We start from the raw sequence: 19,321 nt of genomic DNA, 5'->3' as shown, positions 1-19,321 counted from the left end.
TGTCTTTCTTGGCCATTCATACCTCCTCTTCTAAGAAGTCTCTTCTTAGCTCCCTTGCCCATTTAGTGATTGGTTTATTAGGTTTGGGAGGGATTAGTTTGTTGAACTTGTTGGATATATTGGATATTAGGCCTTCATCTGATAGGTTGCTCATAAAGATCTTTTCCTAGTTTGTTGGGCTGTCTTTATAGTTTAGTAACTATGTCTTTAGCTGTGCAGAAACGCTTTGATTTTTTATTTTGTCCCACTTGTCAAGTCTTCTGTCTGTTGTGCCCCTGGGACTCTTGTCAAGAAATTTCTGCCTATAAGTTCTAATGTTTCTCCTACTCTGTCTTGCAGTAGTTTCATAGTTTCAGGTATGATGTTGAGGTCTTTGATCCACTTTGAATTTATATTACTGCAAGGTGAAAAACGGATTCACTTCTAGATTTCAGCATATGGATGCTCAGTTTTTCCGACACCAATTATTGAGGTTTGTTTTTTTTTCTGCTGTATGTCTTTGGATTCCTTATTAAATAAAGTTTATGGTTTTATTTGTGGGTCTTCTAATCTATACCATTGATCTTTGGGTCTATTTTTGTGCCAATACTGAGCTGTTTTTGTTACTATAGCTCTGTAGTAGAGTTTGAGGTATGGTATTGTATCACCAGCATTGCTTTTCTTTGGTCTAGAAATTGCTTTGGCTAATCCAGATCTTACGTGTTTTTTTTTGTTTTGTTTTTTTTTTTGGCCAGTCCTGGGGCTTGGACTAAGGGCCTGAGCACTGTCCCTGGCTTCTTTTTGCTCAAGGCTAGCACTCTGCCACTTGAGCCACAGCGCCACTTCTGGCCGTTTTCTGTATATGTGGTGCTGGGGAATTGAACCCAGGGCCTCATGTATACGAGGCAAGCACTCTTGCTACTAGGCCATATCCCCAGCCCCAGATCTTACGTTGTTCCATATGAATTTTTGGATTATTGTCACTATCTCAGTTAAAATGTTGTTGGGATTTTGATAGGGATTGCACTGAATTTGTATATCAGTTTTGGCAGTATGGCCATTTTCACAATACGGATTCTACCTACCCATGAATACTGGAGGTTTTTTCCATTTCCTGTTCTCTGCTTTGATTTCTTTCTTCACATTTTAATAGTTTTCTCTATAAAGATCTTTTGTGTCTTTGGTTAGGTTAATTCCTAGGTATTTTATTTGGAGTTGTTTTCATGAGTTCCCTTTCTGCTTGTACATTGTTGGCACATAGAAAGGCTACTGATTTTTGTGGGTTAATTTTTTATCCTACTTTGCCAAAGTGGTTCATCAAATCTAGGAGTTTGGGGATAGAGTTTTTTTGGGGGGGTCATTTATGTATAAGATCATATCATCTGCAAATAGGAATAGTTTTTTTTTTTTTTTGCCAATCCTGGGCCTTGGACTCAGGGCCTGAGCACTGTCCCTGGCTTCTTTTTGCTCAAGGCTAGCACTCTGCCACTTGAGTCACAGCGCCACTTCTGGCCATTTTCTGTATATGTGGTGCTGGGGAATCGAACCCAGGGCTTCAAGTATACAAGGCAAGCGCTCTTGCCACTAGGCCATATCCCCAGCCCCTGCAAATAGGAATAGTTTGATTTCTTCTTTCCCTGTGTGAATCCCTTTTACATCCATTTCTTGCCTTAGTACTCTGCCTAGGAATTGCATAACTATATTGAAGAAGAAAAAGTGGCTATCGTTGCCTTGTTCCTAATTTTAGGGGAAATGATTTTAGTTTTTCCCCAATCAGTATGATGTTGGCTGTTTGTCTGTCTTATATAGCCTTTATTGTTTCAAGGAATGTTCCTTCTATTCCTAGCTTCTCCAAAGCTTTTAACATGAATAGATGTTGTATTTTTGTTGAGGGCTTTTTCTGCATCTTTGATATGGTCATGTGGTTCTTGTCTTTGGCTCTGTTGACATGGTGAATTACATTTATTGATTTGTGTATGTTAAACCAGTCTTGCTTCTGTGGGATGATGCCTACTTACTTGGTCATAATGTATGAAGTTTTTTGTTTGTTTATTTGTTTGGATTCTGTTGGCTAATATTTGTGGTCTTTTTTATATGGCACTAATCTTATCCATGAAAGCACACTTTTACGACCTAATCACCTCTCAGTACTACACTTAGGGACTAGGATTTCAGCATAGAAATTTTGGCAAGGACAGGGCCGTAAACATTAAGGTCATAGCTGGCTCCCTTTTTGTATTTGGTACTTTAAAAAAATTTTAATATTACAAAAATAAGATTTTGAAAATATTTTCCATCCATTCTATCTACTTCTAATAATGATTGTTCTAGGTGAGAAGTTTTCCACCTTGAGAAGAAGTTGAGTCATAGGATGCGGGTGGGAGTGTGATTTAGGTGTGCAAATGTATACTATATTCCAACTAGTTCAGAATGATATTGTGTGTCTAGATTCAACTAGTATCAGAAGTTATCAGGTTTTCTGTACTTGGTCTGTGGCAGCATGAGCTATTTTCAAAGCTACTAAGTGATAAGAAAGTGAGTGATATGCCTTCAACCTTAAGAAAACTTTTGTATATTGTGTTTGCAGCTAATTAAATGTTTATATTATTACAAATTTCTTACAAAAGTTAAAAAAAATTACTGCAGTCATTATTCCTTATATAAACATTTCCTCCTTTAAATTTTTTTCAGTGATGATCTTTTCTCCTTACCCTACTGCCCGGGCAAGACCTTGGTGGTTGGAGCATCCTATGTTGCTTTGGAATGTGCTGGATTCCTTGCTGGTATTGGTTTAGATGTTACTGTTATGGTACGGTCCATTCTTCTGAGAGGATTTGACCAAGATATGGCCAACAAAATTGGTGAACACATGGAAGAACATGGTATCAAGTTTATAAGACAGTTTGTACCAACTAAAGTAAGTAGGATTATGTAGGGGTTGTTGATTTTAAACTATAAAAGGGAAAAAAAGAGAGTTGAGGTTGGTTATAAGGGTATCCTTTGAACAGTACAAACTCTCAGGAATGCTATGATTCCTTAGCTCTCAACATGAACTTATACTTGCCTGCTGCCTAAATAGCTTTGCTCTTATTCCTAAATTAGTAGTGCTCTTCTTTTGGTTCGTTACCATTTATTTGTCTTAGGTCTGCCATTTTTGTTTCCTAATATGTACTAGAGATTAATAAGACTTTAGGATGGCTGATTTATTTTTCCTCCCATGAGACGCTTTCCCTGGGAATGTGTTATAGTCAGCAGATGCTCCCCACTTGGACTTCCTAGAAACAATTGCCACATTTTATTATATAGGCTCTCTTTTTTGCTTATTTAATTTTCATTTCAAAGGGTCTGAAATATATATAGTAACAATCTGAATCTGAAAACATACCACATAAGATTGACAAAATTTATTACTTAGTATGTCTCAGAAAGTTTCCTCTACTGCAGGTAAAGGTGGGACTGCTTATTGAAGTTTAGAAATTTAGTTATTTCTTTTTCCTCTGAGTGCTTTGTATGACCATGAGTCTCTTACTGATAGAAGTGAGCTTTGGGCTCATAATAAGCTGGAATCAGGTACTGTCCTGCTAAATTTCTTACCATGTGATTTTAAGACTTATTTAACCTTGAAGTCCCAGTGAAGTAAGGAGGATGAGAGCCCCATCTCAGGAGTTCTTGTGAGGATTACATTAGCAACTGCTTACGTCTACAGCGAATCCATCTCATACTATTGTGAGAATCAAATTTCAGATTTCCTAGGACTTACTAGCACTTGGGTAATTATAGCTATTTTTAGGGACTAGAAGTGAAGGTGCTATGTGTACATTATGGTGTGAGTTAGGAGATAACTATATTTAAATACTGACAGAAAAATAACATATAATATACTATGTAATATTTTAATATAATGCATAATGTAGGTCCTTGAAAAACTGGTAGACTAGAGTACTCATTGTGTCTGATTTCTGTTAACTGGTGTAGAGTTTATGTTGTTCTGTCAGCTGACATAGTAAAAGGGCCCTCTGTGCAGATATGAGTGAGGGGGTGGAAGAGAAAGCATTTTTGGTTGGAGAACATAATTGTGTGTAGGAAGACTCCATGGAGTAGAAAATTGCTCTGGATACAGAAAAGACCTGACTAAAGCACAGAAGTAAATAAGGGTAGGAACTGGATGAAGCCCTTTATCTTGAAACAAATGTCCTAAATTGTGGACATTTATCCAAAGCTAGACTATTTTGCTTATACAGGAAAGACTTTCAGTGTATTCAAGAGGTTTATCTTACATAAGAAAAGGGAATTCAGGAAAGAAATGGGTTTGCTCTCTATTGATGTAAAAAATGACCTTTGACAGTACTTAAAGTTATATTTTAAAGGAAGAATAGAAATTGTCCATGATCTTAGTGATTTTTCTCAGGCAATATTTTATAAAACCCTGTGATTTGGCTGTTATTCAGAGCCAGAGATTAATTACAAACTTGACAGTGCTTCTAGGTAGTAGGGTTTCTAAGATGCTACTGGGCTGTAGGTTACTGTGGGTGTCTTGAGTGTAGTAGGCTGGTGTGTCCTGTCTCCTGCGATAGCACAGATATCAGCACTGGCTCATTCCTTTTTATTCACTTAACAATTGTTGAATCTCTGCTTATGATAAACACAGCTTCTTGCCCACTATGAGTTGTAGGTCTTTCTAGCTGTTATAGACCTCTTTCAGTATCTTTCCTTGGTTAATGAATTGTGGACATCTGCTGTAAGAAAAGGAATCTGAATTCAGGCAGCAGAGTCTCCATGGGAAAGATTTAGAATTATTTAACATTCTAATGATGTTTAAAAGTGAGGGAGATGGGCAATGAAAGAGCGTTAATGCCAGAGCTTCTTTTTTTTTTTTTTTTTGTGCCAGTCCTGGGGCTTGAACTCTAGGCCTGGATGCTGTTCCTGAGCTTTTTGATTTTATTTTTGATTTTTAAAATTTTGTTCTTATTTTTTACTCAGGCTAGTATGGTAGTTAATTGGACATAAGAGGGTCATAGATCTGGGTGCCAGTGGCTCACACCTATAATCTAGCAACTTAAGAGGCTGAGATCTGAGGATTGCAATTCAAAGCTAGCCTGTGCAGGAAAGGCTGTGAAACTCTTATTTCCAATTAACCACCAGAAAACTAAGTGGTAGCTCAAAGTGGTAGAGCACTAGCCTTGGGCATAAGAGCTCAGAGACAGTGCCCAGGCCCTGAGTTAAAGTCCTTGGCCAACAAAAAATTCAAAAGAAAAGGAAGGGAATGAGTCTCACAGATTTCTGCCTCCAGAGTAGCTAGGATTGCAGGTATGAACTAGTGGTGCCCGGCATATGTTTTAGACACATTTAATGTTTCAACTTTAGGTTAACCATATAGAAGGGGAAAGTGCAGTTATCCTCCTTGATAATTGTCTTTATCTCAGAGCAAAACTTTATCTCTTTACAGATAGAACAAATTGAAGCAGGGACACCAGGACGACTCCGGGTAACAGCTAAGTCCACCAACAGTGAAGAGACCATTGAAGGAGAATATAATACGGTAAGGGATAGGCTGAGGTCAGTATCTCATCAGAAAACAGATGACATGCTTATACTTATCTATCATATACTAGGAATGACTGCTATTTCTATGTTGCCTGGGTACCACGCCCATTTGAAAACACCTGAATTATTCTGATATTACAATTTGCCAAGGCACCAAATGGTTTCATATTTTCTCTACTGTAACTTAAACTGTAGTTTGGCTATAAGAATGGCCATTAAAAGGCAGTAGAAATTTTGAGTAAGCTGTAACATTTCTGACCCATCTTCTTCCCTTTCATCTCCTCCCCTGCCATTTATAAGGCAAGTTAATTCATTGACAGATTCTGAGGTCTTTGTTGGCAAGCTTGTCTAGGTTTATTTAAACATTTATTTTCTTCCTTTTAATAAGAAATGGGAAAGGATTCCTGTTGTATAATGCCAGTTTTGCCTGGCATGGCCTCAGACCAGGATCCTCCTACTTAAATCCACCAGATGGCTAGTATCATAGGTGTGAACCACTGTACCTGGCTTATTGAGTAATAGGAGGTTTTGCTAACTTTTTGCCTGTACTACAATCTTTCTAACTGTTTCTCAAGTAGCTCGATCACAGGCATTAGCCACTGGATCTAATACTTTTCTTAATTAAATATTTTTTCTCAGATATGGAAGATGAACTTAGATTAATAATAAAAATTTTAAGTAATTCCATGTAATAGTTTTTGTTAATAACCAATAGTATATTAATCTTTTAGGTGCTGTTGGCAATAGGAAGAGACTCTTGTACAAGAAATATTGGCTTAGAAACTGTGGGCGTGAAGATAAATGAAAAGTAAGAAAAATATTGTCATATTTTGTACTGTTCTAGATACAGCATTGATCATTGGTAGTTTTTTTTTTTTTTTTTTTTTTTTTGCATGGGTGTGGTGGGGTGGGGAGGAGGAGGGGGAGGAAGGAGGTGCAGGTTTGGGGCTTAAACTCAGGGCCTGGGCGCTGTCCTTGAACTTTTGTGTTTTGTTTTTTGCTCAAGGCTAGCATTCTACTACTTGAGCCATAGCTCTACTTTCAGCTTTTTGGTGATTAATTGGAGATAAGACTCTTACAGACTTTCTTGTACAAGGAGGCTCCAAACCACCATCCTCAGATCTCAGCCTCCTGAGTGTACAGATTATGGACTAGTGGCTAGGCTTATAGGTGTGAGCCACTGGCATCTGTCAGTGTGTTATATCTCTCTCTGTCTCTCTCTCTCCCACACACACACACCCTTCTCTCTTTTGCCAGTCCTGGGGCTTGAACTCTGGGCCTGAGCACTGCCCCTGGCTTACTTTTGCTCAAGGCTAGCCGTCTTACCACTTGAGCCACAGCGCCACTTCTGGCTTTTTATGTTTATGTGGTACTGAGGAATGGAACCCAGGGCTTTATGCCTGCTGGGCAGGCACTCTACTACTAAGCCACATTCCAGCCCAGTATTCTCTTTTTTTAGGCTTAGAAATCTTAAAGTGGCACTCACATTTGTGTTTCCTGGTTTTGTTCTGGTGACTGTTACAACTTAGAATTTTTACTCTTAACTAGCATAATGTAAGAGGCCAGGTTGTCACTAAACATGTTGCTTCCTCTGAGGTATTTTGTTTTGTGTTTAGTATTTTTTTTTTTTTTTTGCCAGTCCTGGGGCTTGGACTCAGGGCCTGAGCACTGTCCCTGGCTTCTTTTTGCCCAAGGCTAGCACTCTACCACTTGAGCCACAGCGTCACTTCTGGCCGTTTTCTGTATATGTGGTGCTGGGGAATTGAACTCAGGGCTTCATGTATATGAGGCAAGCACTCTTGCCACTAGGCCATATCCCCAGCCCTTGTGTTTAGTATTTTTGAATATTGTGCTGAGCTGGAGTCAGTTTGGGGCATTTATGGGAGGAAGAGAATTTAATTCTGTTTGATTTATAGAGATAATTGAGGAGTTTTAACTGACTGAATTTGCAGGACGGGAAAAATTCCAGTCACAGATGAAGAGCAGACTAACGTGCCTTACATCTATGCCATCGGTGACATACTGGAGGGAAAGCTGGAGCTCACCCCAGTGGCTATCCAGGCAGGCAGATTGCTGGCTCACAGGCTTTATGCTGGCTCTACTGTGAAGGTGAGTGCTGTGGCTGTCAGCTGCTGAGTTACTCTTCAGTAATCTTCTAGTTCCCCCTAGGGGGCACAGCTGGGAAGTTTTCCATGTCTTGGATAATTTGGTTATTTTGGTAATGACATTTTGATTTAGTCTCTCAGCTATATCCTAAACAGTGCATTGTTAGGTCTGTTACATAACTTTTGTAATTTTACATGAAAATGGCCATTGGAGTCACACTAAGAATAAAACTAGCTTGTTACCTTCCATGTGTGGGTAGTAGGTTTAATTACTACCACTGTAAGTACAATTTTCTAAAGCTTTCTTGGACCCTGTATGCACTATTAAAGGCTTAGGTATAATTTAGGTAAAGGTGCCTTAAGCTTGTTTGGCCATTATTTCCCTGTCCTTTCTAAGAAATGTCTTTTGTCTTAGAATTTGAATGTTTGAAAGTTTTTTTAAGTCCCTGTAAGAAATCAAAATTCTTCATTATGTCGCATAGGATAGGGAGGCTGCAAAAGAATAAATACACCCTAGTAGTTCTTGAAAGGGTTCTAGGAACACAAAAGGTACTTAGTTACTACACATTTTCCTCAGGCATACATGGTTGTGGGTTTTGTTCAGTTGGTTACAATAATATAAACCTCACAGAATGATGGTAGTAACTGGAAGTTATTTTGGATTGTGTCATAATAAAATCTCATAATTTAAAAAGAACAGATTAGAAGTAAAGGGCTTTGAGTACCAGAGTAGCTAAATGTGCAGCCATGTTCATATTTCTGTTTGGAATAAAACTAATAAAACTACTTCCTTGAGTATATCTTGTATTCATTGTGGTAGTTACTGAGTGTCAAGAAAGTACATTTAGAAATAGAGTTTGAAATACTTTTAGTTTGTTATTCAATATAGAGTTTATGGTTTCCTGAAATAGAAGGTTTTCTCTGTACTAGCAATAACTATGGGGGGGATCATGCAGGAGATTGAACCTACATCAGTTATTCACACTATATAGCACAGAATTCTAAGGGAAAAATCAGTATTTCTTTTCGTTGCCTTTTGGGCATTCCTCCCATGTGTCATCTATAATCTCAGAAGACCTCTGCAAATCCAAGAACTCCCTGATTTGTGATCTCTGGCTGCCTAAATGAAGACTTCAGAGCTTTGTTGGAGCTTTACTCCTTGTACCTCCTCTGGACAGTGAGCCAGAGCCAGGAATGGTTACTTTTGTTTTGTTCCCCTTCTTCTTAAGGGGTCACAGACCTGTGCCACCTGTTGTCCAGTGTTTAAAAAAATGTCTCTTCACCTTTTTCTGGTTTTCTAATTCAAAGCAGGAAGGCAAATCTGGTTGGTGATACGTTATTTTGGATGTTTGCCTTTACTTTTGAGTTAGAGAACTCTAAGCAGTATTCTTCTTAGAGAAAAAGAATTATATCATTTCTAGAGTAGGTCACTCTACCCTACTATTTTAGAGACTGATGATTCAATTTCTTCTTAAATGCAGGATTTTACTTAGGCTCAATTGCCAGGTACAGATGTAGCTCCTAGGGTTTTACCAAATGACAGTGATGCACTTTGGCATTGACATTAGATATTTTTTCCCCACAATTTACACTGAAGTTTAGGGGTTTCCTGAAATTGGAGAAAAGAGAAACCTGTGTACATGCTTCACCTAGTGTATAAATCCCACTGAGTCAAGCATCCTTTGTCACCTACATGTAAAATATGCTTCACAAATTTCTGTCATGAGCATTAATTCTTTTTGCTTCTGTGGTTTTCACTACCCTTTGAATGGCTGCATCGTAGTCCATTGAGAGTATGCATTGGAGAACCGCTGCCCAAGTATTGGGATTTTTTTTTTAAAGCCTCTCCCATATTGCCACTGTTGATGATATTAAGCAAAAAGCCATAAATATGTGGAGCTTTGTCAATATATTAAATTGTTTTTGGTGTAATATAATTTCAGTAACATAAAAACCTTAATAGATTTTTAAGAGATTTGTGTGTGTGCGTGTGCCAGTACCGAGGCTTGAACTCAGGGCCTGAGTCACTTTCCTTTAGCTTGTTCTACCCAAAGTTGTCACTTTATACCTGAGATACAGCTGTACTTCCAACTTTCTGGTTAAATAGAGATAAGAGAGTCACAGAAGTGTGTGCTTTGGCTGGCTTTGAACTATGATACTCAGATCTAAGTCTTTTGAGTAGCTAAGATTATAGGCATGAGCCACCAGCACTTGGTTTAAGAGATAGTTTAAAAAAGAGATCTTTTAAGGAATTCTTTAAAAAATATTTTTATTATTTTGAAGTAGTTGCACAAAGGAGTTGCCATTCAACATAATAGTTTATGAATACAGCGTATCTTGATCAGTGTCGCCTTTCAGCATTCTTACCCATTCCTCCCAACCCATCCTTCCCTCACTTTTCTTAATTTTGTAGGATATACGTTGAAGTTTTGACTGCATTCTCCCCCTTCTCTTTGTCTACCCCCCCACTTGACCCCCCTCCCAGCCCATTTCAAGCATCTGTTCCCTACACTGTATTTTGTTGAACTATGATTTTGCCTTAAAGACTTAATTTTTAAAATAATCTCTGAGCTGGGTGCCGGTGGCTCACGCCTATAATCCTAGCTTCTCAGGAGGCTGAGATCTGAGGATCACTGTTCAAAGGCCAGCCCTAGCTGGAAAGTCAATGAGATTCTTATCTCCAATTAACCAGCAAAAAACCAAAAGTGGTGTTGTGGCTCAACTGGTTGAGTGCTAGCCTTGAGCTCAGGGACAGTTCAAGCCCTACAGCTAACACCACCACTACCACCAAAATCTCTGGATTATTGAGCCAGTGATGTAAGATGCTTTTTGGGACTCTTAATAATATTACCTAGTCGAGCTTCCAAAGTTCTCTGTTTTTCTCACTGGTAATTGAGATTGTCAGTATGCTTGAATTGTTTTGGGCTCCCGTCGTAAGACAAAAAAGCATGATCATTGTTTATAGCAGTAGTTGGTAGATGAACAGACAAATCAGATGAATCTTTGAATCTCTACTTTTCACATAGGCTAATGATTCTCAGTGAATAAATTAATGTGTGGGATTAGAACTTTCCTTCCTTTTGCTAGGAATTTCTAAATGTCTTGAATAATTTGAAGCACAACTGTTTTTTTTTTGGTAAGTTACCATTTTGCCTAATAATTTTTTTATTTTATTTTTAAACAGTGTGACTATGAAAATGTTCCAACAACTGTTTTTACTCCTTTGGAATATGGGTCTTGTGGGCTTTCTGAAGAGAAAGCTATAGAGAAATTTGGGGAAGAAAATATTGAAGTAAGTTCTCTTTTTCTTCTCTTCTTCTATATTACGTTATTACTTTTTTTCCCCTACAGGTTTTGGGGTGTGTCTTCATGTCCATGTGCTTGTGTGCACCAGTCCTGGGGTTTTAGAACTTAGGGTCTGGGCACTGTCCTCCAGTTTGTTTGCTTAAGACTAGCACTCCACCACTTGAGCCACGGCTCCTCTTTTGACTTTTTGATAAAATGGAGATAAGAGTCACAGGGGCTTTACTTCCTGGGCTGGCTTTTGAACTGTAGTCCTCAGATCTCAACCTGCTGAGTAGCTAGGATTCCTCCAGACTTTTAATGTATACAGAAAAATTGAAAAATAGCTATGTGCCAGTGATTTTTCAATTAATCACGCCCCCCCCCCCAAAAAAAAAAGCAAGCCAGAAGTGGAGCTGTGACTCAAGTGGTAGAGCTCTAGCCTTGAGCAAAAAAGCTTAGGGACAGCACCCAGGCCTTAGTTACTGGCATATACAAGAAAACTTCACAAATAACACTCAGCACTTCTTTGCTACTATCATTTAGATTCACCCATTTGTTTTGCATATTTCCTTTCTCCATGTATTTTTAAATTTATTTATTTATTTTTTTTGTTGGTTGTGGGGCTTAAACTCTGGGCCTAAGTGCTATCCCTGAGCTTTTTCACTCAAGGCTAGTGCTCTACTACTTTGAGCTACAGCACCACTTCCCGTTTTTTGGTGGTTAATTGAAGATATGAGTCTCATGGACTTTTTTGTCTGGGCTGGCTTTGAACTATGATCCTCAAATATCAGCCTCCTGAGTAGCTACGATTATAGGTATGAGCCACTGGCACCTACCTTGTTTATGTCTTTTTAAAGTGGCTTATACAGGAGGGATTTTATGGTTACTTCTCCACAGATATTTACAATGTTCTGATCAGTTTCACCTCCACTGTCACATGCCCTCTTGTCTCCCCTCCTCCAAATAGCATCTTCAACAGGTTTCCTTATTTTGTGTTCAAAGTTGCAAATAATTATTTTGACAGTATTCATCCTCCTTTACTCCTTTAATTTTACTGTCAGGACAACCTCCTCCCACTAATCCCCACATACCCCCTCCTACTAGTCCTTACCTGTATTGTTTTTTTCCTAAACCATTTGAGAGTAAGTTGAATTTCCCCTTACTTTTTTAATAGTTCATTGAACAAAGGTGTTTTAAGGAACAAGATGGTATTGAAGTTTTTGTGTCTTTTTTTTAAACAGGACAGTAATTATATGGCTTCTTTCATTTGTGTATTCTTTTTGTTGTTCAGCTTTTCTCTTGATGAGATGTAGTTGAAAGGTACCCTTATAGAAACATACCTGACAATGAGGAGTTTTAAGTTATTTACTTTTTTATAGATTGTGTTTATTTCATGCACTATATTGCTTAATGAAAGTCTGATCATTAAAGAATATCTACTGTTATTTACCATACCTAGTGTTTGATAAGCTAGTGAAGTTAAGAAGTGTAAATTGCACTTTTGTCCTCTTAGGTTTACCATAGCTTCTTTTGGCCATTGGAATGGACACTCCCATCAAGAGATAACAACAAGTGTTATGCAAAAGTAATCTGCAATCTTAAAGACAATGTAAGTATCATTTCATATTTATTCTTTTATCAATTGCTACTGGCTCAACTTTGAACATGATACATAGGTACTTGGAGTATTCCTTTTGTCCTTCTATGTTGGTCTTCCCCACTGTGTGAACACCATTGGAGGGCAAGCCAGCTTCAGAACACAAGAATGAAGACCTTGAACCTTCTGTGTTCAAATGATCAGAGAAGTTGTTGACTGATAGGAAATAATGTAAAGCAGAAAAGAACAGGAATGTTTCAAGTTTGATCCTTAGAACTGTCACTAGAGAGAAACCTGTTAGTGGGAAGGGCTCTTTCTTAGTTCATCTCTGATTTGAGATTTTATGTGGGCAAACTCCTTCACCTTGCAGGTTTGTTTCCATATCTACAGCAGGGATTGAAGAAATCAGGGGTTTTTGAACCTTGTGATTGCTGCCACACAGTAAGAAGTGTATTTGAGCTTGTTTGAAAGGCATTGCTTGTATAAAATCTCAAGTAACATTCTCTACCAAGAGACATGTCTTTTATAAAATAGCTGAGGGCATAGAATTTTGAGTTAGTTTCATAGAGGAAGTAATTGAGATGTTCTATACTTGTCATTGCTGTTTTTTGTTTAATGCAGAAGCATGCTTCTAGAAGCTCTGACTATCCTTGGGACGTTTGCCATTAATTTTGAGTTATTTACTTGACTTCAAGGTGCTGAATGTCCTTAGTTTTAAAATAACACAGTATTTGTCTGCTAGCTTTTATTCTTCTCAGCTATTCTTTTTTTTTACATAAAATATTTATAAAGATAAGGGAAGGTATCAATTATTCAGATTCAGTGACCTTTAACATTTTGCAATGCTTACTACAAAGCTTTTGTCTCATGAGATAAATAATCACAGACACAGTTTATCATGCTTCTTTCTGTGTGCTGAGCACTTATTGCATCAGTAATATCTTCTTAGATTTACTGTAGTATCTTTGAGCCATTGGAATGTACTGTTTATTAAGCAATAACAGCGTATGTTATATGATCATATTGGAATATGCTGTTAGATAGCAGAACTCAATTTCTGTTCCAGGCTGTGAAGCAATGTAGATTCCATATGAATGACTGCTACTCCCACTGGTGTGGTTTTTTATGTTCATTCACTCTTGAAGGTGCAGCATCTCTCTGGTCTTAGTTTTTGTTATGGATTTATTCATAAACACTACATAGTGTTTTGTGGCTTAATTCAGAGCATCATCCTCAGTAAATAGAACCTAGCAACCAAGTATTTGGATTTTTTTTTTGGAATTTTTTCCCACATTGTAACATGTAAATGTAGTATATTTTAAGTGTTTTATAGCAATTCACCTTTACATGTATCCTACATTGGTTATCTAGACTATATCACAGAACTTGGGCAGCAGAGGTTCTTTTCTCATTGTTTCCAGGAAGCTGCTACACTTTGTGCAGGTTCTACAGCTCCATCTCAAGTTGCCTGCTCTATTATGAGGAGATCACACACAAGAATACTCTACAAATCTGCCAGCTGAACTATAGACTAAAATCTGCGGAAATAATCTAGGCTGCAGAGATGGGATGAAAGGGGAAGAAAAAATTTTATGTATATTATTTTACTTCATGTTGTAGGAACGTGTTGTGGGCTTTCATATTCTGGGTCCAAATGCTGGAGAAGTGACCCAGGGCTTCGCAGCTGCACTCAAGTGTGGGCTGACTAAAGCACAGCTGGACAGCACAATTGGAATCCACCCTGTCTGTGCAGAGGTGAGTCATCTACCAGCTCTGCTGCTCTGCTTTGCAGAAACAACTTCCATGTCCCCCCGTGTCATTGAGAAGGCTTATCCCTAAAAATGGGCTTTCCTGGGCTGGGGATATGGCCTAGTGGCAAGAGTGCTTGCCTTGTATACATGAGGCCCTGGGTTCAATTCCCGAGCACCACATATACAGAAAATGGCCAGAAGGGGCACTGTGGCTCAAGTGGCAGAGTGCTAGCCTTGAGCAAAAAGAAGCCAGGGACAGTGCTCAGGCCCTGAGTCCAAGCCCCAGGACTGGCCAAAAAAAAAAAGGAGGCTTTCCTTGTTCAAATATTTACTGTTCCTGATACAAATCATGCTACAAAAAGGTAAAGATTTCAAGAGTGGTTTATAGAGCTGTCCCTTAAATCTTTTATTTCCCTTATCTCCTATTTTCATGACACCAGAGCTATTTTGAGCTTAAATGATATTTGCCTTTTAAAACTTCTGTTCTAGAAAAGAATGAGGTTGGAAAGTGATGCTTTAAAAAAGAAACAAGCAAATGACAGTGGAGCTGGAAGTTGATCGATGTAGGCCTCTGGGTATCACTGTTTCTCCAGTATCTGATCATACAGGGGTTGAGCATTGTGATGCTGGCTACTCAGAATGCGTACTTGTCCAGCAATGGGTTTGTGTGAGATGCGGTGGCTCAAGTGTGGAGTTTATAATCACAGCTTTTGTCTGTCTGCTGTAGCCAGTGTTTTCCAGTTTGTGCAAACATGTGCGTGTGTGCATGCATGTATGTGCCCATTCAAACCAGACTTCATTTGGCAGCTGGCTGATTTCGTTTGGTAACTGGTTACGTTCTGTTCCTGGATGCATGTGCACAACTGCATACATGAAAATCCAGCTTTAAGAGGATATGGAAAATATTCTAGCTGCTTCTTGCCTTTCCTTCCCTTGATTAGGAATGGTTTCCAGCTATGGTTTCCATCTGATTTGGTTGGAAATGTAAAATATTCGTGTATTTCTCTAAGGAGGCATGTTGGAGAATGATTGGGGCATACTTTGTAGAAATCTGTTATTTTTGTAAAAGAAAAACTTCAAAAAAATAGAGGAAAACACCCCTAAGAATCTAAGTGAATCCTCTAAAGAATGTGTGGTATATGTTTTATTCAGTGTAATGCCTTAAGGGTATCAGTGTAGCGGAGCCAATTAACTGCATTTTTGAGTGAGTTGTTTTGTAGGGCTACTGCTAAATGAAGCACCAGAAATAAGTTGCTTGAAACAACAGAAATGCATTTTCTCATAGTCCAGAAGGCTAGAAATCTGAAATGTAAGTAGGACCTTGTTCCCTCCAAAAATTTGAGGCAAGAACCAGGTTCCTTCCTTACCTCTTCTAGCTTCTGGCCACTGGATCTGTGGTATTCCTGTGCTTGTAGGTGCCTCCTTCCAGTCAGTCTGCCTCCTTCCATCTTTGTGTGGCTGTATTTCCTTCTATGGTCAGTATTCAGCTTTCCTTCTTATAAGGACACCAGACATTGGATTAAGGACTACTCAAATCCAATCTCATTTTAACTTCATTATATCTGCAAAGTTGTTTCCAAGTAGATTTGTATTCATAGGTCTGGGGATTAGGACTTGATGATATATTTTAGAGGGACCACAATCCAACCTACCACAGTGAGAAAAAGTGAAAATTTAGATATTAGTTGACAGACCTGAGTTATCTTCTCATTCAGCAAATGCATCTCAGCCAGATCTAGTCAGTCTCTCAGTGTTTCCAAATTAAATAAGATGGACATAATACCCATACCCAACATACAGAGTTGACTGAAAATGCTCTATCTCAGGCCGCTAAGAGAGCTCTGATCTTTTATATGTTATCAGTCGCTGAAAGTGTCACTTGTATTTTTCTGGAGTACTTTATAGACAATGCAAGTGAATAAGAACTCATTGTAGTGTTTGGTAATGAAGGGGAAGGAATGTATATACATATATATATATATATATATATATATATATATTTTTTTTTTTTTTTGCTCTGGAGGGTTTGGTTTTCGTTCCTTATCCCTGGCTATGAATTCTACTTATTTAGAAACCAAAATTTTAAAAAACCAAAGGATTTCATGAAACTCCTAATCATATGAAACATTTTTCACACTTCTTGAGCAATTTCGGTTGTTAGGTTAGTTTTTGGGAATCTCTTCTATGATAAGGTAGCAGGTTCTAACTCCTTGGGTATTTGGCAGCAATGCCAAGCTTTATTCGGGGTGAGACAACTGGTGGCATTTTATTCTGGATTTGAAGGCTGCAGTCACTGAATAGGGCACTGATTACATTGTACTGCGAGGAGTAATTTCAACTAATCAAGTCTACTCTTACAGGAGAAAGACAATAGCTCAAGAGGAGAGAACATTTGAAAAGATTCTTTTGAATATAAATTGACATGTTGAATTAAAATCCTTTTATACAACTACTTAAAAATAAATAAAAAAGGGACTGGGAATATGGCCTACTGGCAAGAGTGCTTGCCTCCCATACATGAAGCCCTGGGTTCCATTCCCCAGCACCACATTTATAGAAAACGGCCAGAAGTGGCACTGTGGCTCAAGTGCTATCCCTGGGCAGAAAGAAGCCAGGGACAGTGCTCAGGCCCTGAGTCCAAGACCCACGACTGGCAAAATAAATAAATAAATAAAATGTTTTAAAATGAATTTTACTAGTGTAAAAACTAGTTTTGGTTTCTTGTAACAGTTAACAGGATTCTCTTCTGAAGGGAGAGCCTATGTGTCTGGCAGAGAGGAGGAGGAGAATATTGTCAGTACTTGGCCTCTGTGAGTGCCTATACCTGCTGCCTGGGTTTTCTTTTTCTTTTTTCTTCCTTTCCTTTCTTTTTTTCTCTTTTTTTGCCAGTCCTGGTACTTGAACTCTGAGCCTGGACTCTGTTCCTGAGTTTCTGTGCTGAAGGCTAGCACTCTATCACTTGAACCACAGTTCCATTTCCAGCTTTTTGTAGTTAATTAGAGATAAGAGTCTCATGGATTTTCCTGCCCAGACTGGCTTCGAACTATGATCCTCAAGATCTCAGCCTCCTGTGTAGCTAGGATTACAGATGTGAGCCACCAGCGCCTGGTTGCTTGGGTTATCTTAAACCCCAAAAGATGGTTTTATGAAAGTTATAAAAGGAGCTTTTGTGAAAATTATAAAATAGTTGTGTATGAGTGAAATCTTGGTAGAACTATGAATCCTGTTCATCTTCTCATTTAGACTAATCAACAATGACAGCTTGGCTTCCTTTTCTTAATATAAACATTTCATTAGCATAGAAAAAACAAAAGCCCTCATCTATTTCTGAATCAGTTCCCTGAAAAATAGAGCTTAAGCTTGCAAAGTCCGTGCATCTGGAATTTGTTTAACTATGTTCCCTCCTACTATAATGGGAGAAGAAAATATAAAAGAAAGCATGTTTGATGATACTTTAAGTTATATATAATACCATAGTCCTCACACAGCTATTTTCATTATCACATATTGTCTTTCTGTCTTCACCCATAGTCACACAGTTTTTTAAACAAAGGAATTGTATTTTTTCAAGAGTGATACTAGTTTACTAGGTCATTAGTAATGAATTTAAGAATGCTAAGGTAACACTGCAAAATTTAGCATGAGTGTAGTTTTAATCTAAAAGGGTTGTTTCAAGGTTCTGTATGTGTCTTTGTTAATGAGGATGAATGCTTTATAATTATTATATTTGGAATATAGATTGTCCATATTTTCTTCTGGATTCATAATTTATAATTCTAAGTTTATAATTTGTAATTCATAGTTTATAATTCTAAGATACTGCTTAGGCATCTTGTTACCTTGTTGAGAGTGTATAGAAAAAACAGGCTTTGTCTCTGCTTTAAAACTAAACAGTCCAAAGGCTGTTCTCGGTATTGTTCTTTCTTTACATAGTAGTATTTTCCCTTTTATTCAAAAGTATTTTTTATTTCAGTTGGTTTGACTCATGTAAGTCAAAATGGCCTTGATATTTAGCACTTTTTTCTCTTTGTATTAAAATTAAGAGACCAGGGGCTGAGAATGTGGCCTAGTGGCAAGAGCGCTTGCCTTGTATACATGAAGCCCTGGGTTCAATTCCCCAGCACCACATATATAGAAAATGGCCAGAAGTGGCGCTGTGGCTCAGTGGCAGAGTGCTAGCCTTGAGCAAAAAGAAGCCAGGGACAGTGCTCAGGCCCTGAGTTCAAGCCCCAGGACTGGCATGCATGCATGCATGCATAAATAAATAAATACATTAAGAGACCAGGTTTACTTAGGACTCAATCAGGGGGGTGAGTTGGTCAAACAATTTGTTCAGATGTGCCAAGAGGATGCAGATAAGCCCTGGCCTCCACCTGGGAAGGAGTGCCTGGGCAGGACAGGTGGAGCCTGCGTAATGTGTCAGTGTAACAGCTAGGATTTCGATGTGGCTTTATGTTTCATGTGTGGAAATTAATGCCCACCCTGAGATGTTCAGTCTGGCTATGGTTTTTATCAATGTCACTAATGTTAGTAAGGTCATTCAGGTGGGAGCCTCATGATTGAGTCTTGAAGACCTAGTAAGGGTGGAGAGAGGGACTAGATAGATGAACACAAAAAGGAAAGGACTGGGAACAGGTTAGGTGAGACCACCCTGAAGGGCTGCAGAGGAGCCCTACGAAACACAAAGGTCCCCAAGCTGAGGAGTGTGGAGGCAGCCAGAAGCCTAGAAAGGAGGAGTGAAAACAGAGCCGAAGCACCAGAGTGCCAGACTGGACAGGTTGTGGTTGAGGGAGAACTACTGGAGGAAGAATGAAGTTTGAGCACCTGGGAAACCTGGGAAAGGGAGAGGCTAAGAGCAAGGTGTGCTGGGCAGGAGATAGGAAGCCAGGATATCTGTCCCAGGGAGGGATTCCAGGCCTGGCCTGGAGGACTAGGGGTGGGAGAACAGATTTTGTTGGAGTTGAGAAGAAAGGAGGGAGAGGAGGGTCATCTGAAGGGTGCAATGTGGGTTGAAGGGCAGGCCAGGGGGTGGGCTGCTGCCCCTTGTTGGAAAAGACTTG

General features: G+C 38.7%; 1 protein-coding gene across 2 annotated transcripts in view; it reads left to right on the top strand.

Annotated features, from left to right (window-relative positions):
• Txnrd1 (thioredoxin reductase 1) overlaps positions 1 to 19,321 on the top strand; it is a 46,753-nt gene that overhangs the window by 24,511 nt on the left and 2,921 nt on the right. For both annotated transcript variants that reach the window (XM_048356878.1, XM_048356885.1), the window contains exons 7-13: positions 2,671 to 2,896; positions 5,426 to 5,518; positions 6,255 to 6,331; positions 7,476 to 7,632; positions 10,813 to 10,920; positions 12,427 to 12,522; positions 14,131 to 14,265. In XM_048356878.1, the coding sequence (XP_048212835.1) occupies positions 2,671 to 2,896; positions 5,426 to 5,518; positions 6,255 to 6,331; positions 7,476 to 7,632; positions 10,813 to 10,920; positions 12,427 to 12,522; positions 14,131 to 14,265 (892 nt within the window). The remainder of the gene's footprint in view (positions 1 to 2,670; positions 2,897 to 5,425; positions 5,519 to 6,254; positions 6,332 to 7,475; positions 7,633 to 10,812; positions 10,921 to 12,426; positions 12,523 to 14,130; positions 14,266 to 19,321) is intronic.

This window comes from Perognathus longimembris, chromosome 1 (genome assembly GCF_023159225.1).
Source record: "Perognathus longimembris pacificus isolate PPM17 chromosome 1, ASM2315922v1, whole genome shotgun sequence".
NCBI lineage: Eukaryota > Metazoa > Chordata > Mammalia > Rodentia > Heteromyidae > Perognathus > Perognathus longimembris.
Note: the sequence above shows the minus strand (reverse complement) of the source record. Positions and strands in the feature narration are given on the sequence as shown.